Source organism: Brassica rapa, chromosome A07 (genome assembly GCF_000309985.2).
Source record: "Brassica rapa cultivar Chiifu-401-42 chromosome A07, CAAS_Brap_v3.01, whole genome shotgun sequence".
Lineage (NCBI taxonomy): Eukaryota > Viridiplantae > Streptophyta > Magnoliopsida > Brassicales > Brassicaceae > Brassica > Brassica rapa.
Window position 1 is genome coordinate 20,906,101 of NC_024801.2, and position 15,973 is coordinate 20,922,073.

At 29.1% G+C, this 15,973-nt stretch overlaps 1 protein-coding gene across 1 annotated transcript; it reads right to left on the minus strand.

Moving 5' to 3' along the window:
- Positions 1-1,257, minus strand: LOC103830652 (bZIP transcription factor 44-like). Its single transcript, XM_009106460.3, has one exon. The coding sequence runs from the start codon at positions 773-775 to the stop codon at positions 236-238; it is 540 nt and encodes a 179-aa protein (XP_009104708.1). The 5' UTR covers positions 776-1,257; the 3' UTR covers positions 1-235.
- Positions 1,258-15,973: the final 14,716 nt, after the last annotated feature.

Below are 15,973 nucleotides of genomic sequence, written 5' to 3' on the forward strand. Positions count from 1 at the left end.
TATAAAAAGACAAAATAATATTTCTCCATTTTAATATAAATATATATATTTTAAACATTTTCACCCACTTACAGCAAAATCACATCACCATCTTCATGATATCACAGTTTTAAACACTGATTAAGCGTTAATTGTTTTTTATCTTACAAACTAAAAAACATAACATCACATCATACATAATAAAGTTACATGCTTACCCCTGATGTCATTCATATTCGTCACACTCACGATGATATCAACAGTTGAAAACATCACCAGCAGTAGAAGCAGAAGCCATGATTGGTTGGTTATAAAACCCTAGATTGAGAGTATTCATCACCCCGTCGTAAAATCCACCACCACCACCTCCGCCGCCGCCACCGTAGTCAACCAGTCCTCCTCCCTGACCAGTCTCCATCTCAAAGGAAGACGACTCGACAAAGTCGACGATCTCGTTGAGGGAATCAAGGCGGTGGTTGAGCTCCAGGAGCTGAGCTCTGAGAATGGAATTCTCCGCCTCCATAGTGACGTAGTGCTCCGTCGTGACGGCGATCCCGGCGATGAAATGGCCGTTTTCTTTACGTAGATGCGTGACCTGAGCTGCTAGATCGTCCAAGTGCTGCTGCTTCCTCATCCTCGACCTCCTTGCCGACTCTCTGTTCGACTGCTTCCTCTTTCTCTTCCGCTCGTCGAGTAGATCACGTTGTTGGAGATCAGTCTCCGAACCGGAGTTTAGTAAACCGGTCGTTGAAACAGACGAGTTGCTTGTCGGAGATCCGAGTTCAGTTTTATTCATATTTTATATATCGAAAACACACACAGAAAATACTAATACAAATGAAAGACGCAGGACCCAAGTTAGGGTTTTAGAAATCTATAAAATCTTATTATAAAAGTTTTATATGGTATAGTATATAGTTATAGGTTATATATATATATATATTAGAGCTAAAGGAGAGATGATTTATGAGAAGACATAGAACCAGTAGAGAAAGACAACGGAGAAAGATTGAACAAGATGGGTTCTGCGCCTAAGAGACGAATCTATAGTAAGCCCAGATCTAAGGATTTCACTAATCACCGGAGACGACATGAATGTTTGAACATCAAGATCCAGTTCTTTGCCACATCAATATAAGAAAGAAAAAAAACAGAACAAGTTTTGTTTCTCGAGAGAAAAAAAAACTGAAAAAGTATAGAAAAAGGAAGACAAAAACACTAACAGTTTTAGAAGTGATGTATGTATTCGGGATCGAAGGGAGAAGAGGTAACTTATGGGTTTGAGAAGGGGTTTTATAGAGTGGGAGAAAGAAAAAAAAACATAAATTAAAAAGAAGTGAATATTATAAAAATAATTAAAAGGAATCTGGAAACTATTGAGCGATGAAGCATGTGAAGTAGAAACAGTCAAGTTTACAGCTGTTTTGCAATATTTGTTTTTGTTTATGTGTATGGGTTTAATTTTAAATTATTGATTCTTTAAATAACCAATAACCATTTTAGTCATTGTTTATGGAAAAGTAAGCCTTCTGGGGTTTTCTTTTTGTGAAAATTTGCAACCTTCAAGATTTATTCTCTGATTAATTATTTTAAAAATAATTTGTAGTCAAATGTAGTATTTTGTATAAATTTCTAATACTCAGAAATTCCAAAATAAACTAATATTTCCTGAAAATTAGATTTTAGATTTACTTTAAATTTAAATTATTTTAACATGAATTAATTATATTTTATTTTAAAAATAGAACATAAGATAAAGTATAGGTATGGTTGAATTTTATGAAAAATAAATAAAACGTTAAATTAGTTAAAAGTAATCATTTAAAGTAATTAATAAACCAGTATATACTATTTTAAATACCTATGAAAATCTTTATTTTTTGTTTCTACAATATAGTATAAGTAAGTTAATAATTAAATAATTAAAAACCTTTCTCGATTGTCGTTTTTAATACATGAGAATCACCGCCCAAAGTACCAGAATAAACCGTTCAGCAACGGACACCTGGAGTATGAGACAGATGACGGGATGAGGGTAGAGGTGGTATTTTAGAATGCATGTATGGGTACTCCCGTTATTTAATGTTCTGCCATATTCCCATGTCAATAATTCAATCAAGATTGGAAACTTCAATCAGTATTTTAAAATTCTATCACGAAATAAACCATGCATTGAATTCATCTTGATGAGCAAAATGCAAAAAGCATCAACTTTCATGTCTTACCTAGAAAATTATATACTACTTCTATGGTTAAATTGGCGGAGCAACATGGTCCAAGGTGGAGCAGATTTTTTTTTTGATAGTGTTCGTCATACCCGGATTATCTTTAAGCAATTTTGATAATGCCTCCCTAAACATTCATCTCTACATCCGCCCCTTGTTTCAAAGCCCAGTAACTTTTTGAGTACATAAACATATAGTAATATGTTTTTCCGATAATCCAAAACTATTCCTCAATTCAAACATGGAATTTGCATTCTCCTTCTATTTCTTTCTATTTGTGTTTTATTATTTTTAGCTCATTATTTTATACTTTATTTAGTTAGCAATAAAAAATATTCCACCATTTTATGAAATATATTACTTTGACATTTTTTATACAAACATATATTTATGTGTTTTATTGAATACACTTATTTGACCAATAGTATTTGAGATCAATGAAATTATTTATAAGATATATTCATTTCACAATGAATATTAAGCCAAAGTATGTATAAATCGTAATGAAATTCTAAAATTATATTTTTGTATATAAGAAGTCAAAATAACATTTTTAGAAAACATAGAGAGTATTAAATAATTAATTTCTGAAAATATTTTTTTCACTTCGAAATTTAAACTCATACTAACTTCTAAAGCTATATTTATTTTTAATTTAAAGTTTCATACTTAAATCAATAGATTTCTAGTCATTAATAAAGTATTTTTATTTTTGTTAATCGAAGTTATCAGGGACAAATCTCTACTAATTTTACAGGAAAACAATACCGACGATTAGTTTAGTCGTGAGTTTTCTTAATGAGACGTAAGACATAATTTTATCATCTGGTCACTATAACAGCTTAGATTTTGGAAGAATTTAAATCTAAACTAACATATTTACGTTTTATTCCAAATCATTTTTCTTGCCACTAGGTTACTACTGTTTAGAGCATCTTCAAAATAATTTCTATAACTTCAAATACAAAGGTTTTTTTGCTCTAAAAAAAACTTTAAAACTTCAAATTTGAAGTTTTGAGGAGTGAAACTCTATATTTGAAGTTTCACTAATCAAAACTTCGAATTTGAAGTTTCATATTTTTGTTTGCATTTTGGTCTCTACAATTACACATCACATTTATGATTCTTAAATATTTTCTCTTTTATTGTTTTAATCCTTAAAATTTATATCTCATAAATATTTCATTTTGTTATAAATTTAAGTTTTACACATAAAATTATATAAAACTTTAAAATATGATTTAAAATATTTTAAATCTTTATTTAAAGAACAAACAATATACAAAAGAAACCTAACAAAAAAACTTTTAAAAATACATGAAGTCATAACTATTACACAAATTTAAATATTACAATAACAGTAATGATCAGGTAAATTTGATCTGGAACTTCCTAAATCTCTAAAATATTGTCCGAACTAATTTTGTGTAACCGAAGATGGTTGTTGTTGTTGTTTTTGATGTATTTTTCGTATAATTATTTTTTTGTTCAGATCAAATGTATTCATGAGTATTAATATCATCGATAGAAGTTACGTCTTTTAGCAATGTTTTTTTTTTCCTCTTTTACTTTCTCATTCAGATTTAACGTATTTACAAGTACTAGTATCACCTGATTTTAACAATTTTTATCTCGTAATCTACAAATTAATAATAAAGAGAGTCCTTTTTATATGGAGTAGTTCATCATATATGCATTACGGAAAAATTAATAGAATGATATGGTATTTTGCTTGAAGTTAAATATTAATTATGTATTTAAAAAATATCTGAATGTAATATTTTATTAATTAATATTTTGTAATATTTTATTAATTAATATTTTGTAATATTTTATATATGTGCTAGTTATTACAAAAGTTTTATGAAATTAAATTAGTTATGACAAATATAAAGACTGTAGTATAAAATACAAATAGTTTTGAAGTTAAATTTGAAATTTTGTTTTACATTTAAATTTCAAATAAAGAGTTTTGAAAATTTAAAAGTAGATTGTCTTTTTGGAGATGCTCTTAGTTAACTATTTTCATGTTGGCAAATATTTTTTTTGCTATCTCCATTTGATTAGCAACTAATGCACAAATTAATCAAATAGATTCAAGGCTTTATTCATCCTTTTATCCACAGCGAAAACAAATCGCTTTGATATTAATTAGCTACTCTTAAAGAATAAAGACATTAATTTAAAATAAAAGTATTAAGATTTTTTTAAAGAGAAAGAAATAGGATTTGACTTGGCATATTGGCAGCATTCGACCTTCATTGTCATCACAAACTTCTATGTATAGATTTCTGCTTTCAAAATAAAACTAACTATACAAATAAAGTATACCTCAATTAACGTTTAGGAAAACAAATAAAATTCATATGTAACTGAAAATAAAAATATGATCTACAATTGAGTTTAAAAAGTCTCTTAAACATTAAGCTAAATTAATAGAAAATAAAAATTTATTAAATAGACCGTCATCGTACGGATATCTCACGTGCAAGAGTGCGTGCTCTGTTCGCACATGTGGATCTCATGTAAAAGAGTATATACGGGGTGTCAGATCGACACGTGTCATTTTTCTTGTACCTAATAATCAAAATTTTCAAATAATCGATATTAGTTCAAGGAAATAAGTGAGGTCTGACGTTAATTAGGTATCTTTTTCTTTGGCTCAGGAATTAGGTATTTTATTAGTCAGTTTTTTCCTGCATTTATTGGAACAGGTAAGAAAAGTAATTTGTACTAATTGTCTTTTGACAGTGCGTTTCTCCTTTTTTTGTTTATGTGTATTACTCTTTTTTTTTTTTGAGAAAACATATATGTATTACTTTAGTTATATACTTAACAGCTTTTAAATATATACGTGAAAACTATGGGATATTTGCAAAATTGCCAAAATATCACACATGTATGATAGAAAAACGTACACCTTCGATCATTTAGAAACATTTTGTAAAAATGTAGGAATACTGCATAAACCACAAGTTTATTAAATATTTTTTTTACTTTGTAAAATAATTTTAGAAACAAAGCTTAAAAGTGATAGCTTAAATAATTATAATATTCTTGTTTTTAGTTATTTATAAACGAGTTTATATACTTTGATTTTTTGTCTTTTAACGATGGAAATACAGAAATCAACTACCAACAACCTCAAAACTATTGTACCATCGAATTGACAGTTTATTCCCACCGAATAAATTGATATTTTTCAAATATATAGATGCCCAAACGACACCGAATAAATTGAAAATTAAATATTAAAGAAATTGATGCCCCCAATAAAAGGTTTCGAGGAATTAAGTAAGATTATCTCCAGTTTTTTTTCATAAATCCAAAATTAATTAGTCGAAGAAAGGAACAAATGCGTCATATATTGGGTGTATGCAAAAGACATCCCACAATAGATATCTAAAAATAAAATAGTTATTACTTTAGAAAATAATTATAGTCACCACCTAAAAAAATCATTCAAGAGAAAATAATGTCATTTTTCACATCTCACATCTCACTCATAACAAAAAAAACGCTAAACCTTTTCTAAACTAATACACATACAATAGTGTCATACATATTCATAAACCTTGTTTTATTGTTTACTAGGTCAGATAAATTATCAATAATTACACCCTTAAAAAAGATCAATAAAACTAGTTCATTTAAACTACATGATAATTAGATCTTTTACAAACTCAGCACTGCTAGCTTGCCTTCGTTTTTAAATCCAATATATAGTATATACATGTACTTAGAATATATATATTTTGACCTATTTACTCAATTAAAAAGTGTAAAGTTCAAAGCACGTTGCAAACATCATATTAGTTATGTGAAAGAGCATATTTTAGTTTCGATTTGAATCTCAAAAATGATAAAACTCGATCAAAGTAGAGAGATTTGGTACATCAACGTTTGGTAAGTGGGTGTGTGGTCAGTGGTGTGAAGTCTCTTTTTACCCAACGCAAAAGGGTTCCAAGTTGCTTAGTGAAACATATACACAGAAATGGAAAAAGTATTATAAAAGAAAGCTAAGGCAAAGATACTGCGTTTTGGCAAATACAGGTTCTTATATCAAAAGCGGAATCAAAATGTAGCAATAATAATTATTTCTGTTACTAAAAAAACATGTATGTAAGAGAGAGAGACGAGAGAGAGGATGTAAGAAAGAAAAAGATGTCTGAAAGATCCCGAATCTACCTAACCTCTCAACTCTCAAGCACATGCCTCTATCTTCCTTCCTTAGCATTGATCTCTCTACTTTTGCTTTGTCCTCTCTTTCGTTGCGAGCATTCTGGAGTTGTTTTATATTTTTTTTTTGTAACTGGAGTTGTTTTATATTCAGAGACTACCTTTTTTAATCTTATGTACTACCTTGATAAAGCTAAGTAGTTAATTTATGGCTTACGTTGGTAACAATGTTGTATAAATAATCGAACCATAAAAAAAAATCATGCAAAAATAATGATAACATATATACATGAAATAATTAGAAAACCGTAGAACACCGATTTTCTCTTTTACTAAATTTTGTTTTTCTAACTTGCAGAAAACTGAACTAATTGATTAGAGAGATATCATCAATCATCATTCAAAATAATCAAGGATGACCAATGAAAATGTGCACCTCTTCATATATCTAGTCTGAAGAAATTTGTCTATGAAAATAGTGAAGAAATTTGGGGGTTCTCTTATTTTTTGGTTGGGAAGCCGTGAGTAAGGTCACAAAAAGAATTAGGATTTACACTAAATGCTTAATTTTTGTTGCATTGCATTTGATGTAAAAATGTATTTTTATGAATACAAATTTAACATTTATTCAAAAAAAATAGTGTGTTTCTGTTTACAAGTGCCGTGTTCGATTCAATTAGGGTTATATAATGCTTTGCTACATCATTCATTGGGAGTTTAGCTCTCGCCTATATTATTTTATGGAGAGACCGAAACTCTCAATTTGTATATCTTTCTTACAGCATTGGAAGTTTAACAAATTTTATGTTTAGATAATTCTATGTGTTTTGTATTTTGTGTGTTAATTTTGAAATTTGAAATCGTTTCCAAGTAACGAGATTTCTTTGCTCATCTATTATAATGTTTATATTATTTGATCCGAATAGATTTCATGCAAAAGAAAAACAAACAACCTCAATGACTGATGCGTAGATTAAAATTAATAACAGAACATTAGCTTTAACAATTAATTGTGGAATCCCTCTCTCGATCTAATTGGAAAATTAAAAGCCAAAAGAAGTTTTGCCAAATTATTTCTAAGGTGGGTTCTGGTGAGTAGTCAACTTTCATGAATGTACACTTTATTATGTTATATAATATGCATGAAAAGAAATGTGGAAATGTAAAACAAATTGTATGAAGGCATCCTAGAAAAATATACCACTTTCGGTAATATATGAACATTATTCATTTGTTGGGTTAGGGACTTCGTAGTTAGAATCAAACTTGATAATAACACAAAGAAACCCATACTCTCTATAGTTTAGTTATAAATACATTGACATAAACGAGAAAATAGATAAGTTTAGATGGTTTGTTCACTTAGTAGAAAACAGTTGCCTAATCTTCGTTAAACATATATATCTTCTTCTTTTTTGGGTCAAAATTTAAACATATCTATCTAAATATAAAATAAAACAGAAAAGTAGAAAGCAACCAATGAGACTCCCAAGGTTTTTTTTTTTTTTTCAGTTGCGCAAAAAAAAAAAAGTTTTTGTTTTCTGTTTCCCTCACCCATGGTTCATAATTAATGTATTTATAAAAGAGGCGTATAACGTTTCAATCGATTGTCTCGACGACCTGCATGGAAGCTTGGAAATATCATTTCTTGCAATTAAATTAATCAATGAAGGAGAAAGACAAACTATGAACTTTGATGGTTGTTCACGTAGGGTAAGATATGAGTAAATGCATGCAAATTGGGTTCGATTTCATTTTTATAAAAGCTAGCCTTAAAAGGCTGGTATGTTCTTGAAGTTCTTCTCCTCTTTGTCCCCCACTCCGTTTCACTTAAAGTACATGGTATTTTTTTGTAATGTCTTAAACATTCTCCAAGGTTCTCTGACCTCTGTAGGAGTCTCTTAACAAAATGTATTCGTTTGTATCTGCAACGGTTCCATTTCTTTTCTTCGTTTCGTTCTACCCTTTACAAAAAAACTAAAAACAATATTTATTTTTTACAACTTACTCATATACATACACATTATCACATTTGAAACTACACAATTGCGATATTAGTATAAATCATTAAGTTCAGTTAATTATAACAGCTAAATTACAAATAAAATTGGATGATTCTAAAGAATTCTCTATAGAATCCTAAATATTTTACTTTTAACTAATTGCTATAAATTTTCATAAGTAAATCAGAAGATATTTCAAATATGTATAGACACGTTGCACGTCGTATGCCTCACACATATAGACAACGACAACACAATATCAATTGACACTTCTTACATATTGACCATTCATAATAAAGAAAAACCTACGTAAAGAGATTCTGTTTACAATCACATCAAAACTAATGTTGCAACTCCGGAGTCAATAGTTTCTTGCATAGCTCTGTACGGTCATGATGGACTTTTCCTTCGTTAGTAAGGCAAAAATCTGAACATGTATAAGTATATAATGTAATAAATTAATAATGACATGCACGTCAAAATATATTAGTGATGGGTTTAATCGAAACGAACATTTATTTACCAGTGAATTACATTACATACACTTAAAGTAGTATCACCCGAGTCGTATAAACATTATACTTATAGAGTATTTATAGTATCGATCAAACTTATTTTTTATCACACGAATTATAGAATTTAAATATTATAAATACTCTGAATACCAACTGATGTAGCGGAAACTCCAGGAATAAAACTAAGATCCATCGATTTTAAAAAAAAAACAGATACTAGGATCAATGAATACTCTTCACAATATTTAATCAAAAACTCTTTAAGATTTGAGAATATTCTTTTTAATGATTTACATAAACCTATTTAAGAAAACTCTTTTTATTAATCAATCAAAACTGAATACAACTCTTGGCATAAAAACTTATTTATATTAAAACGAATAAATAACAAATTATGAAAGTTCATTAAGATAATTCTAACTAATTAAGATAAACACATAAATAATAATAAAATAAATAAACATAATATTTTGAAATATATTCAAATATTATTACTGCATCAGTGACTCAACTAGACTAATCTGCGAGGACTTTGTCCACCGGCTTCAGGCAGATCTAGTTATTTGCAGAGGGAGTTAGATATTTAGGGCATCTCCATCCCAACTCTATTTTTTCCTCTAAAATGGAGTAAAAGTGGATATGGAATAAGGAATGCTCCAACTCAACTTCATATCTCACTCTATAATGAAATTTACTCCATAAATGGAGTAGTTTATTTTTTGTTTGTTCATCACTCCATAATGGAGTGGGAAATGGAGTAGGGTTTGAGCAATTTTATTTTATTTTCACTTTTACTCATTTTTTGAGAAAAAAATAAAGTTTTACATTGGAGATGCTCTTATTCGCCTTGAGATCTTTATGGGCCGCTCCCGACCACACCCTTGTAGTTAAGTGGTTAATTATTGCAAACAGCTAGATCCAGTTATATAAAGTATATGATTTCGAATTTGAAACTAACTTCAGTTGATACGATATATTTTTTTCTCCAAATATTCACCGTCAGAGAAAATGTACCGACTCGTAAAAGTGGAAGATTTTGCTAACTAGACATAATACAAACTGAAGTAAAAAAGGAAAAACAAAACCAGATTAATTATGGGTGCGTCTATGTCATACAATGGAATGCCGAATAATTAATCTACTCAATATATACATGGAGGAGATATTCTTTTGTTCAAGAGAAATTAATGCTATTAGACTTTAAGAGTATTTGTGAATTTTAAAAGCATTCTCTTCAAACCAAGACCAAAGAATAGCTAAACGGAGAAAATAATAATACATGATAATCTCTGAGCAGAATAAAATAACAAGTTTCAGATACCAGCATATATCGATATCGAATATGCAGGACCGAAATATTATGTCATATCTTGGATATTAAAACCAGATTCGAAGAGACATATAAACATATATATCTATATATATCATATAATATATATTATGCTACATACACATATAATACAAATTATACGACTGTGTTATATATAATGGTGTGTCTCCTTGAGCATGGCCTTTTGGATTTGTTGTCTCTATTTAGTTGCTTAGACTTCGTGTTCGTGTCTCGTATATCATCGAGTATCAAATATTAAGCTTCGATCATTTTACTAAAGGCAGATAACTAATTGCTAAAAGTATCAAAAAGACGACGGCTACGTATTTGAGGTTCATGCACTTACGGGTATTCTATTTTATAGTCGCTGAGACTGTTGTTGAAGTGCATGTACGTATATTAAATTCATTGTTTCAGCGAATAATGATATATTGATATGTTATATTGTTAACTAGATGTCTTGTCTACACATGCAGCCGTAATCTTTTTACGAATACTTATTACTTTATATTTTATTTATTTAAAAATCATTATGATAAGTTATTATTTATGTTGTCAAAAAAAATTAAATCAAACATCAAATTAATTATATTCGACAAAGTTTTGATGAAAATATTTATATTTATTATTGTATTGAAATTTTAAAAATACTCACATATTAGAAATATTTTTATACAAATATTTTTGTCTGATTAATATTTAATTAAAAATTGTTTTATATCTTAATTTTGTTTCACTTTATAATTAAAATATGATTTCTGGATAAAAAACAATATATATAAATTATTCTTTTTAAAGAATGTTTTTATTTTTGACAATTTTATTTTATTAGTTCATAATCAATTACCTAATATAACATATACATTTAATATTATTGATACAAAATTTGGTTTAATTATTGTAATAAGTTATATATAAAAATTCAGTGTGGGTATAAACAATATTAACCGGTCTAACTTTTAACGTGAGAATTCAAAACCAAAAAATCACTTCGCAAATAGTAATATAGATAGAATCCCGACCACCGTCGATTAAAATATGATGAAAAAGACGGCCTCCTTGAATGCCTTCGGTGGGATCCCCGGCTTAACCTCCGGTGGACGTATTTTGGCGCTAATCAGATTTTTTCGAGATATACGGATACCAGGGTCATAAAAAAAGAGTACAGATAGCTAAGTTTACTTGTGTGAAAATGGCCAAGAACCACACATTTTTAATTGTTATGGCTTCTGTTTGATAATTAGTCATATTGATTCCGTTTAAAAAATGTCACCATCCATTGCTAATTCTATATCAAATGCGATTGCGTGATTGCAAGTGATATAATTAACCAATTTTGGACTTTTGGAGAAGGACTTGGTTATCGTGGTATTATTGTTTGATATAAAAACTAATTATTCCAACATGACAATCGATTAAACATATGCTCTATGTAAGTAAGAAATGAAAAAAAAAATACGCAAATGATTATAATAAAAGGAAGAACGAAAGAAAGACAAATGGTAGGGTTGGTCGGGAGAGGCTAAAGTCTTGAGAGTGCGTGAAGGAGGCTAAGAGCAGCCGACATCGAATCTTTAAAAGTCGCAAGAATCTCGAAGTACCTCATCACATATATACGCTCATATGAATATCTTTTTATTTTAAATAAATAATCTAATTTCTTTTTGAAACTATTTTATAAATAATCTAATTATTACTTACTTCATTTAAATGTTTAAATCTCAAAGTACCTTATCACAATTGGAACTTTGAAATTTTATTAATTTATAGAAATACTAATTTACAAAAGTTTCTTTATATAGATTTTTCATTTTAATATATATTTATTCTAAAAGAAAAAAATATATTTGATTTTAATGTCTAGACATTAATTGTTATTTTTCAAATTTGATATTTATATTAACTTTATTATATTAAATGTCTATATAATATATATTTATTTGGATACAAAACATAAATAGCATTTAATAAATAATATGCGAAATGGCCACTACATAGTCTTACTTGCTTTATGGTTATCAATCCTTATTTTCTTGTATATAGATATATTTGGAGGTCTTTAGAAATCCATAATTGTTATTTTATCCATAACATTTTTCACGAACAATAACACTGGCTTGGTGGATGCATCAACTAAAAACGCAAAACATAGAGCTTCTGACCAGAAATGCTTTTGACTTTTGAGCATGTAAACGAGGTTGTGTCCATTTACTACATTCTTACCATCTCGCTGTCATTGTGTTTGAATACTTTTTTGATCACCTCTTGTGGCTGCAACGTTGGGCTTCGTTCGGCCCAAATATAAATGGAAATATACAAAATAGTTTCACCTATTTAAAATCTTATAAGCTTATGGGCCTCGGAAATTGGAGATTTTTGGTTTGCAGACGAGATGTATCATGTGGTGAAGGAAATGGCGGAGAAGATGGCTACGAAATATGTCTTTATGGTCTCTGTCTATCTTTCTTTATGTAATTCATTTTCTCATGAACGTTTTCTCTTAACTTCTCTACTTGTTAGGGTCACCAAAAGAGTTCACGAGGCTTATTTTGCAAACCTTTCAAAGGTTTGCATTTAGTGTCTTCTATGTAACTGGCCGTCGGTCTTGGAAACTCAGTTATAGTTATCTATTCATGTCTCACTTTTGGGGCGATGTTGCAGGTGGGTAATGCATTAATAGATTGTCTCAGCTTTGACCTTCAACCTTCAGATGCATTTAATATAGCTGTTAGATGCAAGGTAACACATAACTATGCTTATAAATCATCTGAGCTGAAGTAAGATACGTAGTTGCGGTTGAAAATTGTGGTGATTCCTCTGTAGGTACCTATCCAAGTGAGCAAGTACCCTTCATATTAATGTAGCGGAAGCTACGTGCAATGCAATTAACCTATTGACTCTTAGAATACCTAAGAGATTTTGCTTTCTTAAGATTCGAGAGTTTAGCTCTATCCGAAAACAAGGTAAAAGAGATAACTTTCTCTTTTTATATTTTATTAAATGTAAAAACCTGCATACAATAATACTTTCATGACTTTCTTAAATAAAAGACACTGACAAAACCCTAGCTAATCTAACTAATACGTCAAAGGCCAAAACAACATTAAAGCCCATAATAACTATTGTAACACATGTGAAGCCTAAATCTATTGTGATAGAATTGGAGACGTGGTTTAGTTGTTAAGATGCGCTGCATCACATATTGTGATGGAGTGAGTCATTGAGTCAGGGAAGATGTCACAACAAACACCTGCTTCAGATGGTTTATTATTTACTGAACAAGACCGGTAAACAGTTACAACAGAAAATAAGACCGGTAAATTTTCAGACACCCGGCCTAGATCATATCAATCATGCTTTTTGAATTTTTTAGTGTCGAAACCTAAAGCTTTGTTTTGCCTTTGTACAGACCAAAGGGTCAGGCTTGTCTTGATACTAAAGAGTTCAATATTTTGAGCAAATGGTGCACGCTGTTCAATATTTTGAGCAACATGCCTTTGTTAATGAAAAGCTGCTTCAGATGGTTTATTATTTACTGAACAAGACCGGTACACATTTACAATAGAAAATAAGACCGGTAAATTTTCTAACACCCGGCCTAGATCATATCTATCTTGCTTTTTGAATTTTTGAGTGTCGAAACCTAAAGCTTTGTTTTGCCTTTGTACAGACCAAAGGGTCAGGCTTGTCTTGATACTAAAGAGTTCAATATTTTGAGCAACATGGTGCAAGCTGTTAATGATGAAGCTGGTAAGCTTTTATGTTAATTGTTATGATACTAATCAGTTTAGGTGACCTTGATCCGCATTTCCATGTAGGTTGCTCATCATTAAGAACAACGACTTTTTTTTTATGGTTTGCAGCTGAGTGGAAAGACATGCTTAGCAAGTTCCGGGCCAAGCTTAACCTGAAGAAATACACATAAAGGGTACGAAGAACAGAAGAAAGTTCATGTAAATAATTGTGTCATCTTCATTACTTATATTTCTCCTTCGGACAGCTCAGTCAACAAGTGTTTGTCTCTGTACATAAGAAGAAGTTATTGTCAGGATCAAAGTGGAGGAAGAAGCAGAGTGTTGAGATCGGAGAATGCTTCTGCACAGTGCACTTAACCCATTGTCCCAGGGAAAACTGTATAATATATGCGTAACATATAGCGTGATGTACATATTAGTAATCTATGTCGTTAAGCTCACTCTGATTTAATTAATTTAATCTTGTTCGGCGTTGTATTTTACCCAAAGAAACAAAAGTTAATTAGTAGTAATTTATTAAGTGATCATCTTACTTTTTAGTCAAAGTGGCATAATATTCTATATGTATGGATATGGTTAGCAAATGAGAAAAGAAAAACGAGATGCCTTTGCCGACAAAGCTGCAGGTGTGTTTCAAACTAAAATAAGACATACTTTGGTTTAGGCTGTAAATTATAATCTTTTATGTATTTTAATTGTCTATTTCCAACTTTTTTTTATTTGTCGCTTTGTTTACAACCTAATAAAGATTTTTTATTACCAATTAACATTTAAGTGGTTTTTAAATAAAAGAGAAAACAAAACCTTATCCATTCGAATAAAAATTAAAAATATCTCAACAATATATGTTCCACCGGCAGAATGAATGACAACCACAAGTCACAAATGAGCTCTACATATGTAAAATCTTATTTATGATGATGATAACTAGAACAAAATAAATCTAAGGAAATTGCATCCTATATACATCAAAAAAACATAAATACACTAACTAACCAAAATTCCCCCCCTCTCTCTTACTTTCTTTTCCTATCTCTCTCTATTCTCTCTCCCAAAATCTAATTTTTCATTTTTTTTTGGTTATTTGGCAAATAAGTCCATAAATCTACCCTAATTTTTTTTGCAATAGATTCAAAAGAAAACAAATCATATATTTTAAAGATAAACAAATTTGTGTGGGTGACATTCGCAATTCAGAAGTCCACAAATGAACTTATTTTAATAGTAGAAGTCATCTTCATCTATTTTCAAAACAATCATTAAGTAATCAACTAATTTTTTTGAAAATAAACCACATGTTTAATTTATTTCTATTTTAATAGATAATTTATGGTATTACAATAAATTTAAGGAACAATTTTTTGTATAAACTAATAAATGTAGAAACCCTATGTTTTAAACTAATCCAAAAGTAATGTACTAAAAATAAAAAGTTTAGTTCACTTACTAAATTATTTACTATTTTTAATAAATAATTTATCATACTACAAATAAATTTAAGGCGTGAAACTTTCTGTAAATTAATAAAAAGGTTTAAAATTTATATTTTTATTATTAAAATAGATAAAATTAATTGAGAAAAAGACTAGGATAGCACCAAACCAAGTTTTTGTTCCCAAAGTAGCACTCAAGGCTCAAAGTCACAAAAATAGGTTTCATTAAAGAGGTAAATATACACTTATACCCCTTGGGTTAATTAATCCAAACCTTAGGGTTTAGAGTTAAGGGGGTGGGGTTTTGGAATTAGGATTTAAAATTTTATAAAAAATAAATACTAAAATAAAAAACAAAAATTTATAAAACAGTTTCAAAAATTATTTTTAAACTATAAAAAAAAATTTGAAAAAAAAATTAAAAAAAAAATTCAAAATTTTTTTTTTAAAAAAAATTATAAAAATTTCGAATCTGAAAACATATAATCTGAAACTATAAATTTTTTTTTTTAATTTATTTTTTATTTATTTATTTATTTTATTTTTGTTTGTTT